Genomic DNA, 24,621 nt, shown 5'->3' with positions numbered 1-24,621 from the left:
GAGATGACACCATGAAGGAGAAGAAGTAGGGCTGAGAGTCTGAGGTCCAGTCCTCACTACCCTTCTCTTTTCTGTGTTTTTTTCTGACTGGTTCCATCTTAAATTTGCTCTTTGACAGGGTGTGGTGGCGTGAGTGGAGGCAGAAGCTGGAACAGGTCCGTGTGGGACGTGCTCTCTATGCCTCAGCTGTGAAGCACAGGGCCCTGAGCCTCCAGCTACAGGTGAGTCCAGCAGACTTTAGTTTTGTGTCCTCTGTCCATGTTGTGAGACCCACAGCATAAAGGGTGTGTCATTATGCTGCTGCCTCTCTGATGGGCTCTTCTCACAGCTCAGGGGACTGAGGGAAGGAGGCAGACAGAAGCAACATGGAGGGCTGAGTTCTCCAACAGACAAGAGTTTGCTGTTAGGAATATGCTAGACATGATTACCAGTGGTTTTCAGAAAGTGCCTGCTAATTGTGTAACTGGAAAGGGATTTGTGAATCAGTTATAAATATGTTAAAGAAACAGCGGTATGATTTTATTTCCTCATTATTGTTTTCTTATGTTAAATTAAAAAATAATGAGGGCAGAAAAGAAACTAAGCCTGACTGGGTGGTGGCTCAGTGGATAGAGCGTTGGACTGGGATGCAGAGGACCCAGGTTCAAGATCCGAGGTCTCCAGCTTGAGCACGAGCTCATCTGGCTTGAGCAAAGCTCACCAACTTGGACTCAAAGTCACTGGCTTGAGCAAGGGGTTACTCAGTCTGCTGAAGGCCCGCGGTCAAGGCACATATGAGAAAGCAATCAATGAACAACTAAACCAGCGGTTCTCAACCTGTGGGTTGCTACCCCAGCGGGGTCGCCTAAAGCCATCGGAAAATACATAATGCATATCAGGTATTTACATTCCGAATCATAACTGTAGCAAAATTACAGTTATGAAATAGCCACCAAAATTATTTTTTTGTTTGGGGTCATCGCAACATGAGGAACTGTATTGCGGGGTCACTGCATTAGAAAGGTTGAGAACCACTGAACTAAACTAAAGTGTCGCAACGAAAAACTGATTATTGATGCTTCTCATCTCTCTCTGTTCCTGTCTGTCTGTCCCTATCTATCCCTCTCTCTGTCTGTAAAAAAAAAGAAAAAAAAAAGAAAAGAAACTAAGACTGAAACATGGCTTCTTTTTTCATAAACTTTTGCTTAACTTAGAGGTTTCTTCTGGGAACGTCACTAGCTTTTAGTCAGTATAAAGGCCTAACGTCTGTATCAAAACTATGCTGTGGTGAAGCTTTCTTATGGCTTTTGATAGACTCTCTGAATTTTGGTCACTTTTTTGTGTCTGTAGGACCACCAAGTCATTTATCGAGAAAGAACAGGGAAGAGAAAAAAAGACATTTCTACTACTACGTAGATATTACGTAGAAGTAATATCTTTCTAATCTGACATTTTGCATCGTTCATGCAAATATATGTGGTATATGGAGATCATATGCAAATAGCACATACATTCATATATACCAGAAGTCAGGAAACTGGCCCACAGGTTATATTTGGCCTGCTGCCTATTGAAAATAAAGGTATATTGGGGCACAGTTAATACCTATTCATTCATTCATGTATTGTCTAAGGCTGCTTCAGGCTACAGAGGCCAAGTTGAGTAGTTGTACATGTGGCCTGCAAAGCCCAAACTGTTTATTATCTGACCCTTTAAGAAAAAGTTTACTGACCTTTCAACTCACAAGGCCTTTTGAGGTAATAGCAAGGATCCAGGGATCTTGCCAGTAATAATAACAGTACCAACCACAGCAGCTGCAGCAGCAATAACACTCATTGTGGTCGTACTTGTGTTAGATGCTAAGTGCTTTACAAGCATTATCTCAGTTAATTTTCTTTTTTAAAAATATAACTATTGCTCTGAGTTGATAGCTCAGTTGGTTAGATATGCAAAGGTTGCCAGTTTGATCTCTGGTCAGGGCACATACAGAAACAGATCATTGTTTCTGTCTCCCTCTTTTTCTCTCAAAAATCAGTGTGTGTGTGTGTGTGTATTTATTTCTTTAAATTTTATTATTTTTATTCAGTGAGAGGAGGGGAGGCAGAGACAGACTCCCACATGTGCCCTGACTGGGATCCACCAGGCAAACCCACTATGGGGCAATGCTCTGCCCATCTGAGGTATTGCTCTGTTGCTCCGTTACTCAGCAACCGAGCACTTCTTAGTGCCTGAGGCGGAGGCCATGGAGCCATCCTCAGTGCCTGGGGCCAACTCGCATTGTAGTTTTTTGTTTGTTTTTTTACAGAGACAGAGAGAGAGAGTCAGAGAGAGGGATAGACAGGGACAGACAGACAGGAACAGAGAGAGATGAGAAGCATCAAACATTAGTTTTTCGTTGCGACACCTTAGTTGTTTATTGACTGCTTTCTCATATGTGCCCTGACCGTGGGCCTTTAGCAGACCGAGTAACCCCTTGCTCGAGCCAGTGACCTTGGGTCCAACCTGGTGAGCTTTTTGCTCAAACCAGATGAGCCTGTGCTCAAGCTGGCGGCCTCGGGGTCTCGAACCTGGGTCCTCTGCATCCCAGTCCGACGCTCTAAACACTGTACCACCGCCTGGTCAGGCCACATTGTAGATATTGACAACTATGTTGGATCTTGCAGTTTAGCCATCTTGGTTCTGAATTAAGTAAAGAAAGAATTCAGAGCAGGAACTCTAGTTCAAGAAGTTTATTTAACATGCAAAATAAAGTACATTCAAAGAGAAGATTCAAGTGGGCTGCTCAGAGAACTGCCTTGGCCTTTTAGAGAGAAAGTCTCAAAGGCAGAAGAAGTGAGCTAGCTGGGCTTTGTGGGCTCAGGAAACAAGTTACAGAGGCAACAGAAAGGCTCTTAGAGCTTAGGAGAAAGAGAGCAAAGAGCCATTCCTGAAGAAAGAAGTCGCGGGTATGCACTGGAGAGAGAGTATGCGTGTCGGGGTCCTTTGTCTTAAGGGTTTTTATTTTTTTTTCAAAAGGCAGAGATTTTAAGGAGACTCGGGATGATCTCAACAGAATATTTAGCGCTTTCCAGATATGTCCTTTAATATGCTGATGCATCAAAATGAATGTATTGTGTCATGGTGGTGGTCTCTTCTGATTGGTTGGTGTTAGGGTAGGGGATCATTGGTCATTGCACCTGGTCCTGATGCCAGCCATGGCATTGCTTCGTCTGGTTTTTCTGCTTTCTGGGCCTGGAACGATCTCTCTGGTCAGTAGACCTAAGGCTTTGTTCCTAAGATTATTTGATGCTGATCAGAATCTCATTGTCTTGAGGGCTTAATGGTTAAAGGGAGGGGTCATACAAGGGAGAAGGAGACAGGTGAGTTAGGGTGCTGGATGAGGCCAGTATAAAACAGCTTTCTGTCTCCCTTTCCCCATTCCATTTGCCAAGGAATTTTCCTAGCTTCTTACTATCCTGCCTCGTAATCACCATATTATATATCTTGAATAAACAAGTTGTAATAAATGCCTATACATAATTTGAGTCAGTATATGAATAGGCTTTGCACAATACCTGGCAACCAGTAAGTACTCAAAAAATTAGCAACTAGGAGTATACTCAAGTTCTATATTGCCAGCTAGAGAAAAACGAAAGAGGTTTGTGCAGAGGCTGTGGAGGTATGAGGAGGAACACAGAAAAGGGCTTGAAAGACTCAGAGTTGCTGTGAGACTCAGAGGAACCCTGACTTTGCTAGAGCAGGGATCAGCAAATGTTTTCAATAAAAATATTGTCTATTTTTCTTTACTCTTTTTTATTAGAATCAACTTGCCAAGTTCCACAATGAAGTATACTAGGATTTTTTTATAATACACTGACTTTTACATTAGATTAGGGAAAACTATCATATATATGAAGTATGTGGGGGTAGGGGTGAGGTGAGGATGGGACGAGGGAGTCTTGTGGGACTGGACCCTTAACCTGTAGAATCTGATAGTGTCTCTGGGTAGATACTGTCAGAATTGAGTTGAAGGAGGTAGAGTGTAGGGCTTTGCAGGCTGTGCCCATTAAAGACTTTAGCTCTTATTCCAGGGGAGGTGGGAAGCTGTTGGCTTTGAGCAGAGTGATGTGATCATACTACCTCTTAATAGGATCCCTCTGGTTCATTATGTGCTGCTTTTTGAGTAAGAAAGAGAGGGAGACATATTAGAGAGTGTGTATTTGCTTATATTTTCAAGAAAAATAATGAAACCCCCCCCCCAAACTAACAGAAAGTGGTTGTTTATAGAGGGAGGGAGGAAGGGAGGGAACAATGGTGCAACAAAGTACTTTTGTGACTTACTTTGTTATATATATGTGTATATTTTTGTGACAGAGACAGAGAAGGACAGACAGGAGGGGAGAGAGATGAGAAGCATCAGTTCTTCGCTGCAGCTCCTTAGTTGCTTATTGATTGCTTTCTCATATGTGCTATGATGGGGGGTGGGGTTACAGCAGAGTGAATGATTCCTTGCTTAAGCCAGTGACCTTTGGGCTCAAGCCAGTGACCTTTGGGCTCAAGCCAGCGACCATGAGGTCATGTCTATGATCCCACACTCAAGCCAGTGACCCTGTGCTCAAGCTGGTGTACTTGCACTCAAGCAGGATGAGCCCGTTCTTAAGCTGCCGACCTTGGGGTTTTGACCCTGGGTTCCTCTGTGTCCCAGTCCAAAGCTCTATCCACTGCACCACTGCCTGGTCAAGGCCATTTTTAACTTTGAAACCATGTAGATATTTTATAATTAAAAAAAAAAGTAAATCAAAAAGGAGGAAAATCCCTAGGGTTTTAAAATACACTAAAGCAAACATATCAACTTTGTAGCAGTGACTACACAGAGAAAATAATTACTTCAAGTAACTTTAAAATACAGTATTTTGCTAGTTCTTCCCTAGTAGGATATAATTTAAGGACACAGAGAACTGCCTAGAAATCTAAAACTGTATTCAGTTGTCTTTTGTTAGTAGCATGTTTGGAATTATGTTGAAATAATTATAGCTGGTTTATAAGATAAAGCAAATAACTGGCAGTATCATTAGGAATCACAATATTCAGGGTAAAGAAAAAGATTACAGTTATAAAATCAAAGAAATTAAATGCACTATAATCTGAAACTGGAAATGTAAATATTAATAGGACTCAAAAAACTATTTCTTTCTTTCCTTTTTTTTTGTATTTTTCTGAAGTGAGAAGCAGGGAGGCAGAGAGACAGACTCCTGCATGCGCCTGACCAGGATCTAACTGGAAAGCCCACTAGGGGGCGATGCTTTGCCTATCTGGTGTAGCTCCGTTGCAGCCAGAGCCATTCTAGCCCCGAGGTGGAAGCCATGGAGCCGTTCTCAGCACCTGGGCCAACTTTGCTCCAGTGGAGCCTTGGCTGCAGGAGGGGAAGAGAGAGACAGAGAGAAAGTAGAGGGGGAAGAATGGAGAAGCAGATTGAACCTGGGACTTCCACATACCGGGCCAATGCTCTACCACTGAGCCAACCAGCCCAGGCCTAAAAAATCTGTTTCTGACTCTATTTGCTGGTAACACTTAGAAGGAGTGGCAATAATACAGTATTTGGCATCTCCAGAGCCCAAGTTGTGGCCTCTGCTATTTCCCACTAAAAGGAACTGAGGGGTTTTTTTTTGGAATTTTTTTGAAGTGAGAAGCAGGGAGACAGACAGACAGACTCTTGCATGTGCCCAACTGAGATTCACCCGGTATGCCCACCAGGGGGCATTGCTTTGTTGCAGCAGGAGCCATTCTAGCACCTGAGGTGGAGGCCATGGAGCCATCCTCAGCGCCCGGGCCAACTCTGCTCCAATGGAGCCTTGGCTGCAGGAGGGGAAGAGAGAGACAGAGATAAAGGAGGGGGAAAGGTAGAGATGTAGATGGGCGTCTCTCCTATGTGCCCTGGCCGGGAATCGAACCCGGGACTTCCACATGCTGGGCCGATGCTCTTACCGCTCAGCCAAGGGCTAGGGCCAGGACTGAGTTTTTTTTGTTTGTTTTAAGAAATGGCTGATTCGCCTGACCAGGCGGTGGCGCAGTGGATGGAGCGTTGGACTGGGATGCGGAGGACCCAGGTTCGAGACCCCGAGGTTGCCAGCTTGAGCGCGGGCTCATCTGGTTTGAGCAAAAGCTCACCAGCTTGAACCCAAGGTCGTTGGCTCGAGGAAGGGGTTACTTGGTTTGCTGTAGCCCCACAGTCAAGGCCCATATGAGAAAGCATTCAATGAACAACTAAGGTGTCACAACGAAAAACTAATGATTGATGCTTCTCGTCTCTCTCCGTTCCTGTCTGTCTGTCCCTGTCTGTCCCTCCCTCTGACTCTCTCTCTGTCTCTGTAAAAAAAAAAAAGAAAAAAGAAATGGCTGATTCCAGGTCTAGAGCTGGAAATAGACATCACAAGCCTAGAGCAGTGATTTTCAACCTTTTCCATCTCATGGCACACATAAACTAATTACTAAAATTTTTTTTTTTAATTATTTTTATTTATTTATTCATTTTAGAAGAGAGAGAGAGAGAGAGAGGGAGAGAAGGGGGAGGAGCAGGAAGCCTCAACTCCCACATGTGCCCTGACCAGGCAAGCCCAGGGCTCCGAACCGGCAACCTCAGCATTTCCAGGTCGAGCGAGGCTTCATCCACTGTGCCACCACAGGTCAGGCAATTACTAAAATTCTATGGCACACCGAAAAATATATTTTTGCTGATCTGATGAAAGAAATAGGTATAATTTTGGTTGATTTACAAAAAAATACTTGTAATAGTAATTACCTACCTGTTTTACTCCAGAGTGACTTGTATATAAGGATTTCTGGTACCAAAAATTAACTAATCAGATGCAACTTTATTATGCAATGTGACCAATAAGATGCAACTCTGTTATATGACATATATTTATGGTTCAAGACAGGGCATTCACACTGGATCGCTATTGTTGTGTTGGCTGTTGTTATTTTTTAAAAATCTGACGGTCTAGGCCCTGGCCAGGTGGCTCACTGGTAGAGCGTCGGCCCAGCGTGTGGAAGTACTGGGTTTGATTTCTGGCCAGGGCACATAGGAGAAGCACTCATCCTTCTCCACCCTTCCCCCTCTACTTTCTCTCTAGCTCTCTCGTCCCCTCTCGCAGCCAAGGCCCCATTGGAGCAGAGTTGGCCTGGGTACTGAGGATGACTCCATGGCCTCTGCCTCAGGCACAAGAATGGCTCCAGTTATAATGGAACAATGCCCCATATGGGCAGAGCTTCACCCCCTAGTGGGCTTGTCAGGTGGTTGCAGGAGTCTCTCTGCCTCCCTGCTTCTCACTTCAGAAAAATACCAAAAAAAAAAAAAAATTTAACTATCTAAAGGGAAAGAGGTGAGTGTCCTTGAGTAAATAGTCAGGTATTGCATGTATTAAAAATTCTTGCAGGCCGTGGCCAGTTGACTCAGCGGTAGAGCATTGGCCCAGCGTGTGGAAGTCCTGGGTTCGATTCCCTGCTAAGGCACACAGTAGAAGCACCCATCTGCTTCTCCACCCTTCCTCCTCTCCTTTCTCTCTAATTCTCTTCCCCTCCCGCAGCCAAGGCGCCACTGGAGCAAAGTTGGCCCAGGTGCTGAGGATAGCTCCATGGCCTCCACCTCAGGTGCTAAAATGGCTCCCGTTGCAATGGAGCAATATCCCAGATGGGCAGAGTATCGCCCCCTGGTGGGCAAGCCGGGTGGATCCTGGTCGGGCGCATGCGGGAGTCTGTCTGACTGCCTCCCCGCTTCTAACTTTGGGAAAAAACAAACAAAAAAAGATAAAATAATTCTTCTTGCAGCACACTCGTTGAAAAACACTGGCCTGGGATAATGTGCTGGAAACTGAGGAAATTAATGAAAGTTAATGGGATTGTGTCAGGACCTCATAGACTTAAGTCAGAACAATTTGAGCATCAAAAAGAATGTCTTCAGTGGATTAAAAACACGTCAAATGTATAAAAACTCATGCCATTCATAATGAGAAATAAACAGGAACTCAGTGGTCATAATTTGAGTTGTAGGGCATTAACTCAATTCTTTGAAAATTAATGAAGGTAAAAATCAAGCATTTATCTTGCCTTTCTGGTACAAACTAATCTCTGAGAAAACAAGTTTAATGAGAGAGTAGTCTTCTTTATATTGATACATAGAATTCCAGTTAATAAATGCAGGAGCACTAGAATTAGAAAATCGTTGTTGCCATGCATAATGAGAAAATGGACTAGGCAGCAGTCACCTGGTGAAAGGACGATGGGGAAATGTAATGGAGGGATTGGATTGATGTCATCTGAAGCCACTGAACAACCTTTGTGCTGGTAAAGGTATGACAGCCAGGCATGATGTGTCTCATGATACTGTGCAATGGGAAATACCAAGCACCACCTGAGAATTTTTCTTGTCTGAAAGTTTTTTTGTTTTTTTTAAGCCATAAGAGGGAAGATAGTGAGACAGCCTCCTGCATGTGCCCCGAACAGGACCCACCAGCAACCCCTGTCTGGGGCTGATGCTCAAATCAACTGAGCTATCCTCAGCGCCTGAGGCCATCTGAGCCACTGGTTGTGAGAGGAAAAAAGAGAGAGAAGGGGAAGAGAAGCAGGTGGTCACTTCTCATGTGATCCCTGACCAGGGATCAAACCTGGAACATCCACATGCTGGGCCGACACTCTTATCTACTGAGCCAACTGGCCAGGGCCTTTGTCTGCAAGTTTGAACATGACTCCAACCAAGCCTAATCTGAATCTTTTTTTTTTTTTTTTTTTTTTATTTATTTATTCATTTTAGAGAGGAGAGGCAGAGAGGAGAGAGAGACAGAGAGAGAGAAGGGGGGAGGAGCTGGAAGCATCAACTCCCATATGTGCCTTGACCAGGCAAGCCCAGGGTTTCGAACCGGCGACCTCAGCATTTCCAGGTCGACGCTTTATCTACTGCGCCACCACAGGTCAGGCCTAATCTGAATCTTAATGATCGGTTCATGGGAAATACAGGGACCAGAGGAATGAGTTTAAAGGCACCTTGAGGAGATAGCCAAATCTAAAATGCAAAACATTTTATAGGGTAAATGACCTGGTTTCTCTAACAGTTGGTGGCATGAAAGAGAAAAAAAAGGCAGGGAGGGAAATTGCATATAAAATGAAGAGATTTAAGTGACATAGCAACCAGAACAAATGAGAAGGGACCACTGTGGCTGTTGTATTAAAAATAGACCAAAGGCCCTGGCTGGTTGGCTCAGCGGTAGAGCGTCGGCCTGGCGTGCGGGGGCCCTGGGTTCGATTCCCGGCCAGGGCACATAGGAGAAGCGCCCATTTGCTTTTCCACCCCCCCCCTTCCTCTCTGTCTCTCTCTTCCCTTCCCGCAGCCAAGGCTCCATTGGAGCAAAGATGGCCCGGGCGCTGGGGATGGCTCCTTGGCCTCTGCCCCAGGCGCTAGAGTGGCTCTGGTCGCGGCAGAGTGACGCCCCGGAGGGGCAGAGCATCGCCCCCTGGTGGACAGAGCTTCGCCCCTGGTGGGCATGCCGGGTGGATCCCGGTCGGGCGCATGCGGGAGTCTGACTGTCTCTCCCCGTTTCCAGCTTCAGAAAAATACAAAAAATAAAAAAAATAAAAAATAATAATAATAAATAAATAAATAAATAAATAAATAAATAAAAATAGACCAAAGAGGATCAAAGATAAAAGCAGGGAAAACAAGCTATTATCAAATTCCAGGTGAGAGTTTTGAACAAAGATGATATCAAGTTGGTATTAGATTCTGGATATGTTTTGAAGGTATTGCCAACAGGGTTTGTTAGGGGGTAGAAAAGATGTGAACTTTCAGAGAGTCCAAGATGACTCTCAGGTTTTTTTAATTTATTTTTTATTCATTTTTAGAGAGGAGAGAGAGACAGAGAGGAGAGAGAGACACAGAGAGAGAGAGAGAGGAGAGAGAGACGGGGGATGGGAGGAGCTGGAAGCATCAACTCCCATATGTGCCTTGACCAGGCAAGCCCAGGGTTTCGAAACGGCGACCTCAGCATTTCCAGGTTAACGCTTTATCCACTGCGCCACCACAGGTCAGGCCACTCTCAGGTTTTTGGCCTAAGTAACTGAACAGTAGAGTTGTTGTTTATTGAAATGGTGCAGATGGAAGGGGGAAGCAGGTTTGTGGGGAAAGATTAGGAAGAGCAACGTTCTCAGCTCCATGTCTTCAGCCTGGTAGACCTTTTGAATATCTTCTAGAGATGAATGTCAGGAGGGCAGTTGGATATATATGTGGAGTACTGAGGTCCAGACCTGAGGTGCACATTTGGGATTTCTAGGCACACATGTGGTACTTAAAGGTACGAGAGACTGGATGAAAGCACAAAGGGAGTGAGTAGCTGGTGGAGAGGTTTTAGGACTGAGCTTGTGAGGGGGGTCAGCAACAGGAACAGAGAGACCTGAGAGGTCCTGGGAGCTGGGTGAGGGAAGGTGTGCTTGGCTATGTCAGAGGCTTCTGGAAGTTCAGGGAAGGTAAGAACTGAGATTTGACCCTTGGGTTGAGAAACTTAGAGGTCATTCATTGATTTGATGCACTTGATAAGAGCAGTTGCAGTAAGCCTGATGGGAAGGAGTTCAAGGAAGCCTGCCTGGGAGAAGAGAGATTAGAAAATAGGCAGATTTTTTGAGGAGTTTGAAAAGGAAGGGAAAGAAATCAAGTGTTAGCTGGGTGGCAGAGTGTGGTCTGGAGAGGGGTATTGATTGGTTTGAGAACTACTGATTTATTCCTTGTAAGAAGTATTTTTGTGAAGTATGCCCCTCCCTTTTATTTTTTGGCAAATACCGAGTCACAGAAAAGGTCGATACTGTATATTGCTCTAGTTTAACCATTGTTTACATCGGCCACATTTGCTTTCTCTAAATACAGCAGTGTATTTTCTGAGCCACTTTAAAGTTGCAGATATAAAATTTACACTAAATACTTTAGCTTATTTCCTAAAAATAAGAATGTTTTTCTACATAACCACCATATCGAGTGTCAGGTCCAGGTCCAATGAAGGGTTACCCGTTGCTTTTGGTTGTCATATCCCTAAAGGGATATTTTTTTTGTTGTAGGATGGGAGAAATAATAATACACTCATGCTAATTTTAAAAATCTAGTAGAGAGTGAAAATTGATGATGCAGAAATAGGGGAACCGCCAGAGTGATGAACTTGAGAAGTTAAGAGAAGATAGGATGTGTCTTTAGTGGGAGGAGTGACCTTTGATGGGAGCACAGTTTCCAGAGTAACAAGAGAGAAGGCGGAGCCTGTGGGCAGGTGGGTGGGAAGAGTAGGGAGCTTGAGAAAAGTGTTCTCTTTTTTATTAAAATTTTAAAATATTTTATTGATTTCAGTGAGAGAGGAAGGGATAGAGAGAGAGACAGGAACATCAAGCTGTTCCTGTATGTGCCCTGACTGGGAATCGAACTGGCTACCTTTGTGCTTCAGGACAGTTCTCTAACCAACTGAACTATCTGGCCGGGGCAAGAAAATTCTTTTTTGATTGCTTTTATTTTCTTGGTGAATAGGAAGAATGGTATTCAGCTGAGAGGAAAGAAAGGTGAAGAGGTGTTACAGGTTTAAGAAGGTATGAAATTGCTGTCTGAGACGGTCATCCTCAGTGTAGGACATGCGTATTGCTGAGCACACATGAAGACTTTCCTAAGCTGCGCATTGATGGATAGTCTTAAGGGAAACCTTTTGTAGACCTCAACCTCTGTAGATACGCTTTGGAGAAACTAGCATGTCTGAGAAAGAAAGAGCCTCTTGACTATAGGCTTCCTCCCACTTCGGTAAAAAAGGCAGGCTCTGACCTATCCCAAATCTGAATTAATTATATCACCCCTTGGATTATACCTGCTTTTTGTCTGCTCATTGATTTTATTATTTCTCTTTATTTTTGTCATTAATTCAGAATAAAACTTACTTTCTGGAAGCACAATGCTTTTCTTTCTTTTTTTTTCTTTTTCTTTTTTAATAGAGACAGAGAGAGTCAGAGAGAGGGATAGATAGGGACAGACAGACAGGAATGGAGAGAGATGAGAAGCATCAATCATCAGTTTTTCATTGTGGCACTTTAGTTGTTTATTGATTGCTTCCTCATATGTGCCTTGACTGTGGGGCTACAGCAGGCCGAGTAACCCCTTGCTGGAGCCAGCGACGTTGGGTCCAAGCTGGTGAGCTTTTGCTCAAACCAGGTGAGCCTGTTCTCAAGCTGGCGACCTCGGGGTCTCGAACCTGGGTCCTCCGCATCCCAGTCCAATGTTCTATCCACTGCGCCACCGCCTGGTCAGGCCACAATGCTTTTCTTGAAGATCTTTTTGCTCCAAATTCCCATAGTTTCTGATTCTGCATAGGGATTGCCATTTCCTTGTGTTTAATTTTTGCCTTTCCAGCATATGTGTGTGTGTGTCTGTTTCTGTTTCCCTCACCTGTACCTCACCTCTGCTCTCCTGCCTCTCCTTTGATTGTTGTCTTTGCTCTTATTTTCAGGCGTGGTCACGGTGGCAGGACCAGCTCCTGCATGTCCAGAGGGAGAGACAGAAGATGGCCTCCGCAGTGAAGCACCATCAGCACCGGCAGAAGTGGAGATCCCTGAAGGCCTGGCTTGAATACCTGCAGGTCCAGAGGGTAAAGAGACAGCGGAACGGTGAGCAGGAGGTCCCGGGCTCAAGAGACATCAGCTCACAATTTCCACTCTCCTTCTGCCAGTGGTGCTCATTTGCTAAGGAGAAATAGAACCATATTATACCACAAATTTTGGTAAAAGGAGATCAAGGAGGAAAATACATCATTCTTAATTCACATTTATTTTCTTCTGACCTTTTCTACTCTGCATATATTTTATTCACTAGGGTTTTAATTATGTTATATAACTACTGTGTTATAATTAATATGATATCGTACAATTTTGTATATTGCTTTTTTCCCCATACAACTAACCAATACTTTCCTATATCTTTAAGTATTCCTCATAAGTATTACGGTATATTTGTTTAGTTGTTGTATTTAGTAGGATGGCTTACATTAATCTACTTAGCCTCTTTGTTGGTAGCTATTGTTTCTGCATTCCCCAGTTATGCAAGTTGAGATTTTTTTTGTTGTTGTTCCCCCATCCCCCAAGTGAGAAGGGGTGGGGGGGCGGCAGACAGATTCCCACATGTGCCGGGCCAGGATCCACCTGGCATACCCACCAGGGGGCGATGCTCAGCCCATCTGAGGCATTGCTCCGTTGCAACCGGAGCCATTCTAGCACCTGAGGTGGAGGCCATGGAACCACCCTTAGCACCTGGGCCAACTTTGCTTCAGTGGAGACTTGGCTGCAGGAGGGGAAAAGAGATACAGAGAGAAAGGAGAGGGGGGAGGGGGGAGAAGCAGATGGGTGCTTCTTCTATGTGCCCTGACAGGGAATTGAACCTGGGACTTCCACATGCTGGGTCGACACTGTACCACTGAGCCAACTGGTTAGGGCCTGTTGTTGAGTGTTTTAAACACTGTTCAAATGGTTTGTTTCCCAGAGAGAGTTCAGAAGTAATAATACAAAGGTCATGATCATTGATACTTTTTGTACTTTTGTTCTTTTAGCCTACAGAAGAGTGCCAGGTGCTGGGTTGGGCTCTTCCGCTTCCATCTAGATTTCTCTTCAGAAATCTCTAGGCTGTCAACACTGTCTTTTGGGAAAGTTTGAATGTGTTCGTTTGAGAATATTGACAGGGGACCATTGCCTGGTTGCCCAAGCCCAGAACGTGAAGGCATGAAGCTATTGGGAGCGATGAGCTGCAGACTAACGTTCCTCTAATCACAGCATTTGAATTTCAGTACCAACTCCCTTCCACCTCCTGGATTTCAGCTCATCAGGCCATTAGCTAATTAGTGTTAAAAGGAGATGAAGCTGGCAGCCTGCATCAGCCTGACTGAGAGCTCAAATAAGCCCTTGCCAGCATGTTGACCAGACTGTGAGTCATTGACTCTGTCCTGAAAGTCCTATCTGGGAGACATTAGTAAAGAGACAAAAATAAAATGGAGTCTTTGAAAGCAGCAGTCACTGTTGTTAATCATCAGTCGTAACTAGGGGCCTCAGCTCTTTGATTTTATAGTATCCTCTTCCCTAAATTACATTTTCTCTTTCCTTGGAAAGAAGAGATGTAGCTAAGGGATTCCTAATACCCCTCCCATGTATAGAAAACGTTTATTCTAGTATTCTTTGTGAGAGTAGCCTTGAATCCCTGCTGTCTGCCAGTAGTAGGGATCAGCTTATCTTAAAGATGCTTCCAGCACTTTGCCCAGTGGGGGTCAGCATTTAAGTTGTTTACTGTGTTTCAGAGATGGCTGAGCGCTTCCACCACGTCACCGTGCTGCAGACACGCTTCTGTGATTGGCAGTGGGCCTGGCAACAGAGGGAGAGCATGCATGCTCACCATATGCAGGTGGAGGCACTAGCCAGAAGAATGGTGCTACGAAGGGCCTTCACTCACTGGACACACTGTATCCTTTTTAGTCTCTAGTCCTGTTCAGGTCTCAGCCAGGACAACATGAGCTCAGTGCCCTGTAGACAAGAGTTAGGGAATACATGGGAAACAATTACTGAACCGTTTAATAGTCTGGATCTCTGTTGACTTCTTTTAAAACTGTTTGTTTACTTGGGAATAGTCATACAGAATAGTTTATATAACCTACATTTACAATTTAAAGGATCATAATAAAATGAATACCTATGTGCCCACCACTCAGCTTAAAAAATAGATAATTGCTAACACCCCTGTCTGTTTCTCCCTGATTGCTTCCCTTTCCTCCTCCTCAGACATAATCCTACTATCCTGAATTTTATGTTATTTCATAGCCTTTCTCTACCCACTAGGTGGTGGAAACAGCCACAGCCATTTCTGTATCATAAATTTATTTTGTTTCATTTCTGTTTCAGGTAGCCATCTGTTCTTGGCGGACCTGCCATTATGGTCATAGCTTCCATTTATTGAGCTTTTACTATATGCAAGCATTATGCATTATCTCCTTAGTCATCATAGCAACCGCATGGAGTGGGTGTTACTATACCCATTTTATAAAGGAGGAAACAGAGATCTAAGGGAGCTAAGTAACTCTCAGACTCACAACAGGTCATTGGCAGAGCCAGGATTTTTTAAGCCCTGGCCTTTGACTCTTGTGCACACTGCCCCTACCACAGTATGTGCCCAGGTGTTAGGATTTAGGCTGCCTGTGATGTGCATCCACACATTTGTGTGTTCATCAAACTCTTGCTTTGTTTGAAACTCCTGCTTTAGTTCTGGAATATGGGGAAACTCAAAAAATTATAGTCGTTCATTGTCTGATGTGAAAAACAGACATGAAAATGGGTCTTTACAATATGGTGTGATAGGTGCTATGATAAAGATTTGCTTAGGGGTGGGGGAGGTAGAAGAGGTATGGAAGAATAAATGGTGATTGCAGGGAGACTTGACTTGGGGTGGTGAACACACCGTGTACAGATGATGTGTTATAGAATTGCACACCTAAAACCTATACAGTTGTGTTTTTTTTTAATATTTTATTTATTGATTTTTAGAGAGGGGGGGAGAGAGAGAGAGAGATAGAAAGAAGGGGGAGGAGCAGGAAGCATCAACTCCCATATGTGCCTTGACCAGGCAAGCCCAAGGTTTCAAACCAGCAACCTCAGTGTTCCAGGTCGACGCTTTATCCCACTGCGCCACCACAGGTCAGGCCCCTATACAGTTTTTTAAAAAAGGTTTGTATCAAGTCTTGCAAGAGCCACTGTGGCGATTCAGCCAAGGAGATGTTTGAGCCAAATTGAATTAGGGGACAACAAGTTTGCCCAGCAGAGAAATCAGGAAGGGTGTTTCAGGTGGGAGGAATGGTACTTGCACAGGCATAGATGAGAAAAAGCATTCAAGGATGGTGTCGGGTCTGTGGTGAGTTGTGGGGTGTGGGTGCAGTGGGGTAGTGCAGGTAAATGCTGACTGGGGGACCCTTGTGAGCAGTGGTCCCCAATCTTTTCCTGGCAGCACTGGGGACCCTCTGGAAGTCTTTGAGAAGTAGTACAGCAGCTTTGTACTTTAGAAAGGACAAATCTAGATTAGAGGAGCAAAGCTAGCACAGGGAGACCCGTTATATGAGGTGGCTCTCTTACCAGTCTTACGTGACGGACAAGTCAGATGAACTGCAGGGTTCTGGGGGTGGGGATGGAAGAACAGGAAAGATTTAGGAGGCGAGCTGATGGGCTTGGAGACTGAGTAGATAGAAGGAATGGGAGGAGAAAAGTTTTGGAAAGAACTCTAAGCTTTTTAGCTCAAACATCTGACTGAAATTGTGATGCTAAACAGAGAATTCAGGAGAAAGAGTAGGTTCCGCTTTAGATATGGCGAGTTTGAAATGTTTACTGCAGTTGTTGGCAGTTTGTCTCAATCAGTTTTAAACTCTTACGAAACGGGCATCAGAGGGAGAAAGGTAAGGCTGGCTATTTGATAAGTAACTCACATGGCTCCCTTTGCCCATTCTTTCTTGGGTCATCAGGAGGAGACAGGTAGACGTCAGCCCATCTGCATATCCCATGATCCCCTGCAACCAGAAACCTTCAGATGGGTCACTAGGATTGTACTATGTAGGAGTGGGAACCTTGTTGAGACAAGAGGCCTTAACTCCGAGCAGATGTGCTGCTGTGTGCAGAAGAAGCTGCCCAGAGGGAGGTGGCAGAGGAGCACTGGAGGCGCAGCTTGCTGGTAAGCTTGTCAGCCTTGCTCAGGCAGCCACTCTATTTTTTTATTTTATTTTATTTATTCATTTTTAGAGAGAGAGAGTAGAGAGAGAGAGAAGAAGGGGAGGAGCAGGAAGCATCAGCTCCCATATGTGCCTTGACCAGGCAAGCCCAGGGTTGTAAACCGGCAACCTCAGCATTCCAGGTCGATGCTTTATCCACTGCACCACCACAGGTCAGGCCAGGCAGCCACTCTTGAGGGGCCTGGACCCACATGCTCTTTCTGGTCATGTGAGCTTCAATCATGAAGCCCTCCTTTATTGCTGGTGTCCTGTTTTCATTTTGGATCAGAGATGGTGCTGGTGTGGGGTCAGAGGGGTTTGGAGCTATAAAGGAATCTTAGAGATGATCTAGTCCTGGGATTTTTTACATGGCGGGCCCCCTTTTTAATGGTGGGAGCCTAGTATGTGAAATTGATCAAAACAAATGCTGCAGATGAAGCAAGGTCTGGGGAATAGTACTTGTGTTCGCCCACACCCTCACCAATGCTTGGTATCCTGTGGTGTTCCACAGAGCTCAATATGAGAACCCCTGGTCGCTTCACTCTATCTCGGAGAACTGAAGGCCAGGCTGTGGGGGAATGGGCTTTGCTTGGGTCACATGTGCGGCACTGATGGAGTAGGAGCCAGGCCCGCAGGTCCTGCCCCTACCCCAGCCCCTGCTCACTGAGGATTCCTTCTCTTCCTTCCATTCCTCTCTTGCAAATGCATTTATAATATTGTGCAAGTATAAATGTTGACCACATGGTTTAAAAAAGAAAGAAAAAACATCATAGGCTAAAAGTCTCTCCTTTCTGAGAGGCAGAGTTGATGTCTTTAACCTTTGTCTGTAATATTCCCATATGGGTCATGGGGATCTCTCCTGGTCAGAGGTGAGGGCCTCTCTGTACATGTGCATTTCTGTGGACAGCAGGACGTGGTTTGACAGCTGTTTATTAAGCACCTGCTGTGCAGTCTGGCTTGTATCAGGCTCCCAGCTGAAACTCAAAGCAGAGAAACACTCTCAGGGACATGGGAGCAGCTGTGGCCAGCTGTGACAGCTTCTTGCTACCTGATCCAGGCACTGCTGTTATTTTTACAGACGCTTTTAATTTGTGACCTGTTGTGTCCTTTTTTTCTTATCACAGCTCTTTTGCTTTAGAGCCCTAAGAGAGAACGTGACCCGTGCCCACCTCCAACGAATAAGAAGGAATCTCGCTTACCAGCAGCATGGCGTCATGGTGAGGGTCTTCTTCTGTATCAAGGGACCTCTTCTGATGGCCATTCGCTTTGTGCTTATGGATTTGTTCCTAGACCTTTAGACTCTGAAACCTTGGTGTTTATTTTCTTTTTTTATTATTATTTTTTTAAAATTAATTTTACTAGGGTGACATCAATAAATCAGGGTACATATGTTCAAAGAAAACATGTCTAGGTTATCTTGTCAATCAGTTATGTTGCATACCCATCACCCAAAAGTCAGATTGTCCTCCGTCACCTTCTATCTAGTTTTCTTTGTGCCCCTCCCCTCCCCCTTTTCCTCCCCCCCCTTAACCACCACACTCTTATCAATGTCTCTTAATTCTCATTTTTATGCCCCATCTACGTATGGAATAATGCAGTTCTTGGTTTTTTCTGATTTACTTATTTCACTTTGTATAATGTTATCAAGATCCCACTATTTGTTGTAAATGATCCGATGTCATCATTTCTTATGGCTGAGTAATATTACATAGTGTATAGTGCCACATCGTCTTTATCCAGTCATCTATTGAAGGGCTTTTTGGTTGTTTCCATGTCTTGGCCACTGTGAACAATGCTGCAATGAACATGGGGCTGCATGTGTCTTTACGTATCAATGTTTCTGAGTTTTTGGGGTATATACCCAGTAGAGGGATTTCTGGGTCATAAGGTAGTTCTATTTTCAGTTTTTTGAGGAACCACCATACTTTCTTCCATAATGGTTGTACTACTTTACATTCCCACTAACAGTGAATGAGGGTTCCTTTTTTTCCACAGCTTCTCCAACATTTGCTATTACCTGTCTTGCTAATAATAGCTAATCTAAGAGGTGTGAGGTGGTATCTTATTGCAGTTTTGATTTGCATTTCTCTAATAACTAATGAAGATGAGCATCTTTTCATATATCTGTTGGCCATTTGTATTTCTTCCTGAGAGAAGTGTCTGTTCATGTCCTCTTCCCATTTTTTTATTGGATTATTTGTTTGTTTGTTGTTGAGTTTTAGGAGTTCTTTGTATATTTTGGATATTAGGCCATTATCTGAGCTGTTGTTTGAAAATATCATTTCCCAGCCCTGGCCGGTTGGCTCAGCGGTGGAGCGTCGGCCTGGCGTGCAGGAGTCTGGGGTTCGATTCCCGGCCAGGGCACACAGGAGAAGCGCCTATCTGCTTCTCCACCCCTCCCCCTCTCCTTCCTCTCTGTCTCTCTCTTCCCCTCCCGCAGCTGAGGCTTCATTGGAGCAAAGATGGCTCGGGCGCTGAGAATGGCTATGTGGCCTCTGCCTCAGGCGCTAGAATGGCTCTGGATGCAACAGAGCGATGCCCCAGAGGGGCAGAGCATCGCCCCCTGGTGGGCATTCCGGGTGGATCCCGGTCGGGCGCATGCGGGAGTCTGTCTGACTGCCTCCTCGTTTCCAGCTTCGGAAAAATGAAAAAAAAAAAAAAAAAAGAAAATATCTTTTCCCATTTAGTTGGCTGTTTATTTTGTTGTGAGTTTCTCTTGCTGAGCAAAAACTTCTTAGTCTGATGTAGTCCCATTCATTTATTTTTGCCTTCACTTCCCTTGCCTTTGGAGTCAAATTCATAAAATGCTCTTTAAAACCAAGGTCCATGAGTTTAGAACCTATGTCTTCTTCTATGTACTTTATTGTTTCAGGTCCTATATTTAGGTCTTTGATCCATTTTGAATTAATTTTAGTACAAGGGGACAAACTGTAGTCGAGTTTCATTCTTTTGCATGTGGCTTTCCAGTTTTCCCAGGACCATTTGTTTTTTTTTTTAATTTATTTATTAAATTTAATGCAGTGACATTGATAAATCTGGGTACATATGTTGAGAGAAAACATCTCTAGATTATTTTGACATTTGATTGCGCTGTATACCCCTCCCCCAAAGTTAAATTGTCTTCTGTCACCTTCTATCTGGTTTTCTTTGTGCCTCTCCCCTACCCCAACCCCTCACTCCTTCTTCGCCCCCTCCCCCTCCCCCCACCCCCCACCCCTGTTGCCATCACATTCTTGTTCATGTCTCTGAGTCTTTTCCCAGCACCATTTGTTGAAGAGGCTTTCTTTTCTCCATTGTGTGTTGTTGGCCCCTTTATCAAAAATTATTTGACCATATATATGTGGTTTTATTTCTGGACTTTCTATTCTGTTCCATTGATCTGAGTGTCTATTTTTCTGCCAATACCATGCTGTTTGATTGTCGTGGCTTTATAATATAGTTTGAAGTCAGGTATTGTAATGCCCCCAGCTTTGTTCTTTTTCTTTAGGATTGCTTTGGCTATTCGGGGTTTTTTATAGTTCCATATAAATCTGATGATTTTTTGTTCCATTTCTTTAAAAAATGTCATTGGAATTTTGATGGGAATTGCATTAAATTTGTATATTGCTTTGGGTAATATGGCCATCTTGATTATATTTATTCTTCCTATCCAAGAGCAAGGAATATTCTTCCATCTCATTGTATCTTTTTCAATTTCCTTTAACAATGGTTTGTAGTTTTCATTATATAAGTCCTTTACATTCTTTTTTTTTTTTTTTTTTTTAACAGAGTCAGAGAGAGGGATAGACAGGGACAGACAGACAGGAACGGAGAGAGATGAGAAGCATCAATCATTAGTTTTCATTGCGCATTGCGACACCTTAGTTGTTCATTGATGGCTTTCTTATATGTGCCTTGACCACAGGCCTTCAGCAGACTGAGTAACCCCTTGCTGGAGCCAGCAACCTTGGGTTCAAGCTGGTGGGCTTTTGCTCAAACCAGATGAGCCCGCGCTCAAGTTGGCAACCTCGGGGTCTCGAACCTGGGTCCTCTGCATCCCAGTCCAATGCTCTATCTACTGCGCCACCGCCTGGTCAGGCTACATTCTTTGTTATGTTTATTCCTAGGTATTTTATTTTTTTCTGTTGCAATCGTGAAGGGGATTATTTTTTTGAGTTCGTTCTCAAATGTTTCATTGTTGGCATATAGAAAGGCTATGGACTTTATATGTTAATTTTGTATCCTGCGACCTTACTGTATTGGCTTATTGTTTCTAGTAGTCTTTTTGTAGATTCTTTGGGATTTTCAATGTATAGGATCATATCATCTGCAAAAAGTGATACCTTTACTTCTTCTTTTCCGATATGGATGCTTTTTATTTCTTTGTCTGATTGCTCTGGCTAGAACCTCTAGCACCATATTAAATAAGAGTAGAGAGAGTGGACAACCCTGTCTTGTTCCTGATTTAAGGGCGAAAGCCTTCAGTTTTGTGCCATTTAATATGATGTTAGCTGATGGTTTATCATATATGGCCTTTATCATGTTGAGATATTTTCCTCCTATACCCATTTTATTGAGAGTCTTAAACATAAAATTGTGTTGTATTTTATCGAATGCCTTTTCCGTATCTATTGATAAGATCATGTGGTTTTTGTTCTTTGTTTTGTTGATATGGTGTATTACGTTAACTGTTTTATGTATGTTGAACCATCCTTGAGATTCTGGGATGAATCCCACTTGATCATGATGTATTATTTTTTTAATATGTTGTTGTATTCAATTTGCTAGTATTTTGTTTAGTATTTTAGCATCTGTATTCATTAGAGATATTGGTCAGTAGTTTTCTTTTTTTGTGCTATCCTTGCCCCGTTTCGGTATGAGGGTTATGTTGGCCTCATAAAATGTGTTTGGAAGTATTGCTTCTTCTTCAGTTTTTTGGAAGACTTTGAGTAGAATAGGAACCAAGTCTTCTTTGAATGTTTGATAGAATTCACTAGTATGACCGTCTGGGCCTGGACTTTTATTTTTGGGGAAGTTTTTAATAGTTTTTTCTATTTCTACTAATTGGTCTGTGTAGGCTTTCTGCTTCTTCTTGACTTGGTCTAGGAAAGTTGTATTGTTCTAGGAATTTATCCATTTCTTCTAGATTGTTGAATTTAGTGGCATAAAGTTTTTCATAGTATTCTACAATAATTCTTTGTATATCTATGATGTCCATGGTGATTTCTCCTCTTTCATTGTGGATTTTGTTTATATGAGTTCTTTCTCTTTTTTCCTTGGTAAATCTTGCCAAGGGTTTGTCAATTTTGTTGATCTTTTCAAAGAACCAGCTCCTTGTTCTATTGATTTTTTCTATAGTTTTTCTGTTCTCTATTTCATTTATTTCTGCTCTGATTTTTATTATCTTTCTTCTGCTGGTTTTGGGTTGTCTTTGTTCTTCTTTTTCCAGTTCCTTAAGGTGTGAAGTTAAGTGTTTCACTTGGGCTCTCTCTTGTTTGTTCATATAGGCCTGAAGTGATATGAACTTCCCTCTTATTACTGCTTTTGCTGCATCCCATAGAAAATGATATGGGATATGTCATATTGTCATTTTCATTTGTCTGTATATATCTTTTGATCTCTGCACTTATTTCTTCTTTGACCCATTCATTTTTTAAAAGTATGTTGTTTAGTTTCCACATTTTTATAGGGTTTTTTTCCTCTTTTTTACAGTTGAATTCTAGTTTCAAGGCTTTATGATCAGAAAATATGCTTGGTACAACTTCGATTTTTCTGAATTTGCTGATATTGTTTTTGTGGCCCAATATATGGTCAATTCTTGAGAATGATCCATGTACACTGGAGAAAAATGTATACTCTGTCACTTTGGGATGAAATGATTTGTATATGTCTATCATATCCAGGTGCTCTAGTGTTTTGTTTAAGGCCAATGTATCTTTATTGATTCTCTGTTTGGATGACTGATCTAGAGCCGTCAGCGGTATATTGAGGTCTCCAAGTATGATTGTATTTTTGTCAGGTTTTGTTTTAAGGTCAGTAAGTAGGTGTCGTATATATTTTGGTGCTCCTTGGTTTGGTGCATATATATTAAGGATTGTTATGTCTTCTTGATTCAACGTCCCCTTAATCATTATGAAATGACCATTTTTGTCTTTGAGTACTTTTGCTGTCTTGTAGTCAGCATTGTCAGATATGAGTATTGCTATGCCTGCTTTTTTTTGGATGTTATTTGCTTGGAGTATTGTTTTCCAGCCTTTCACTTTGAATTTGTTTTTTTTGTTGTTGTTTTTTTTTGTATTTTTCTGAAGCTGGAAACGGGGATAGACAGTCAGACAGACTCCCGCATGCGCCCGACTGGGATCCACCCGGCACGCCCACCAGGGGGCGATGCTCTGCCCCTCTGGGGCGTCGCTCTGTTGCGACCAGAGCCACTCTAGTGCCTGGGGCAGAGGCCAAGGAGTCATCCCCAGCGCCCAGGCCATCTTTGCTCCAATGGAGCCTTGCTGCGGGAGAGGAAGAGAGAGGCAGAGAGGAAGGAGAGGGGGAGGGGTGGAGAAGCAGATGGGCGCTTCTCCTGTGTACCCTGGCCGGGAATCGAACCCGGGACTTCTGCACGCCAGGCTGACGCTCTACCACTGATCCAACCCGCCAGGGCTGAATTTGTTTTTATCCTTGTTGCTTAGATGAGTTTCTTGTAGGCAGCATACAGTTGGATTTTCTTTTTTAATCCATTCTGCTACTCTGTGCCTTTTTATTGATGAATTTAATCCATTTACATTTAGTGTAATTATTGACGCTTGTGAGTTCCCTATTGCCATTTTATACAATAGATTGCTTTCTGTTAGTTTTGTGTCTTGTTTGATCCTTCTCTTTCGTTTTTCTATCTTTTGTTTTTGTTTGGTTGTATTCCATACGTCTTTCCTCTGTTGCTATCTTTTTTAAATCATGTGCTTCTGTGGTGGTTTTTTCAATGGTGGTTAACATTAAGTAATGAAAAGGGTTTCTACCCTGTTCATTGTAGTGCAATATCTTGTGAGTACTTTTGCACTGCATTATCCTTTGCTACTGTTAATCTCTGTCCTCCCCCCCGCCCCTTTTTTTTGTTGTCACAGTTTAAATTTGGTTTTATTGTGTTCTTGGTGGAGCTTTTACTTGTGGTTTTGTTTTGTTTTGTTCTTTTTTTTATCTGGTTGGAAAACCCCCTTTAGTAATTCCTGGAGTGGGGGTTTTCTGATGATAAATTCCCTCATCTTTTCTGTATCTGTGAATGTTTTTATTTCTCCTTCATATTTGAAGGATAGCTTTGATGGGTATAGTATTCGTGGCTGAAAGTTCCTCTCTTTCAGGACTTTAAATATTGGGGTCCACACTCTTCTAGCTTGTAGAGTTTCTGTTGAGAAATCTGATGATAACCTAATGGGCCTTCCTTTATATGTTGTATTCTTCTTTTCCCTGGCTGCCTTGAGAATTTTTTCTTTGTCGTTGGTTTGTGCCAGTTTCATTATGATGTGCCTTGGAGTAGGTTTGTTGGGGTTAAGAAAACTCGGAGTTCTGTTTGCTTCTTGAATTTGAGGCTTATATTCTTTCCACAGGCTTGGGAAGTTCTCATTTATTATTTGTTTGAATATGTTCTCCATTCCATTTTCTCTCTCTTCTCCCTCTGATATACCTATTATTCTTATGTTATTCTTTTTGATGGAGTCAGACGATTCCTGTAGGACTTTCTAATTTTTTTAAATTTTTGAGTCTCTTTCTTCTCTTTGTTGTGCCTCAAGTTGCTTGTCTTCTATTTCACTAATCCTACCTTCTATCTGGCCTCTTCTATTAGCTAAGCTTGTTACCTCATTTTTCAGCTCATGAATTGAGGTTTTCATCTCTGTTTGATTTGTTTTTG

The 24,621-nt window shown here is 43.1% G+C and overlaps 1 protein-coding gene across 1 annotated transcript in view; it reads left to right on the top strand.

Annotated features, from left to right (window-relative positions):
* SFI1 (SFI1 centrin binding protein) overlaps window positions 1-24,621 on the top strand; it is a 94,470-nt gene that overhangs the window by 43,398 nt on the left and 26,451 nt on the right. The window contains exons 8-12 of the mRNA XM_066370433.1: window positions 119-221; window positions 12,474-12,630; window positions 14,304-14,465; window positions 16,641-16,711; window positions 17,873-17,965. Of these exons, the coding sequence (XP_066226530.1) occupies window positions 119-221; window positions 12,474-12,630; window positions 14,304-14,465; window positions 16,641-16,711; window positions 17,873-17,965 (586 nt within the window). The remainder of the gene's footprint in view (window positions 1-118; window positions 222-12,473; window positions 12,631-14,303; window positions 14,466-16,640; window positions 16,712-17,872; window positions 17,966-24,621) is intronic.

This window comes from Saccopteryx leptura, chromosome 2 (assembly GCF_036850995.1).
Source record: "Saccopteryx leptura isolate mSacLep1 chromosome 2, mSacLep1_pri_phased_curated, whole genome shotgun sequence".
In the NCBI taxonomy this organism is placed as follows: domain Eukaryota; kingdom Metazoa; phylum Chordata; class Mammalia; order Chiroptera; family Emballonuridae; genus Saccopteryx; species Saccopteryx leptura.
The sequence above is the reverse complement of the archived record's forward strand: the minus strand, read 5'-3'. Positions and strand labels throughout refer to the sequence as shown.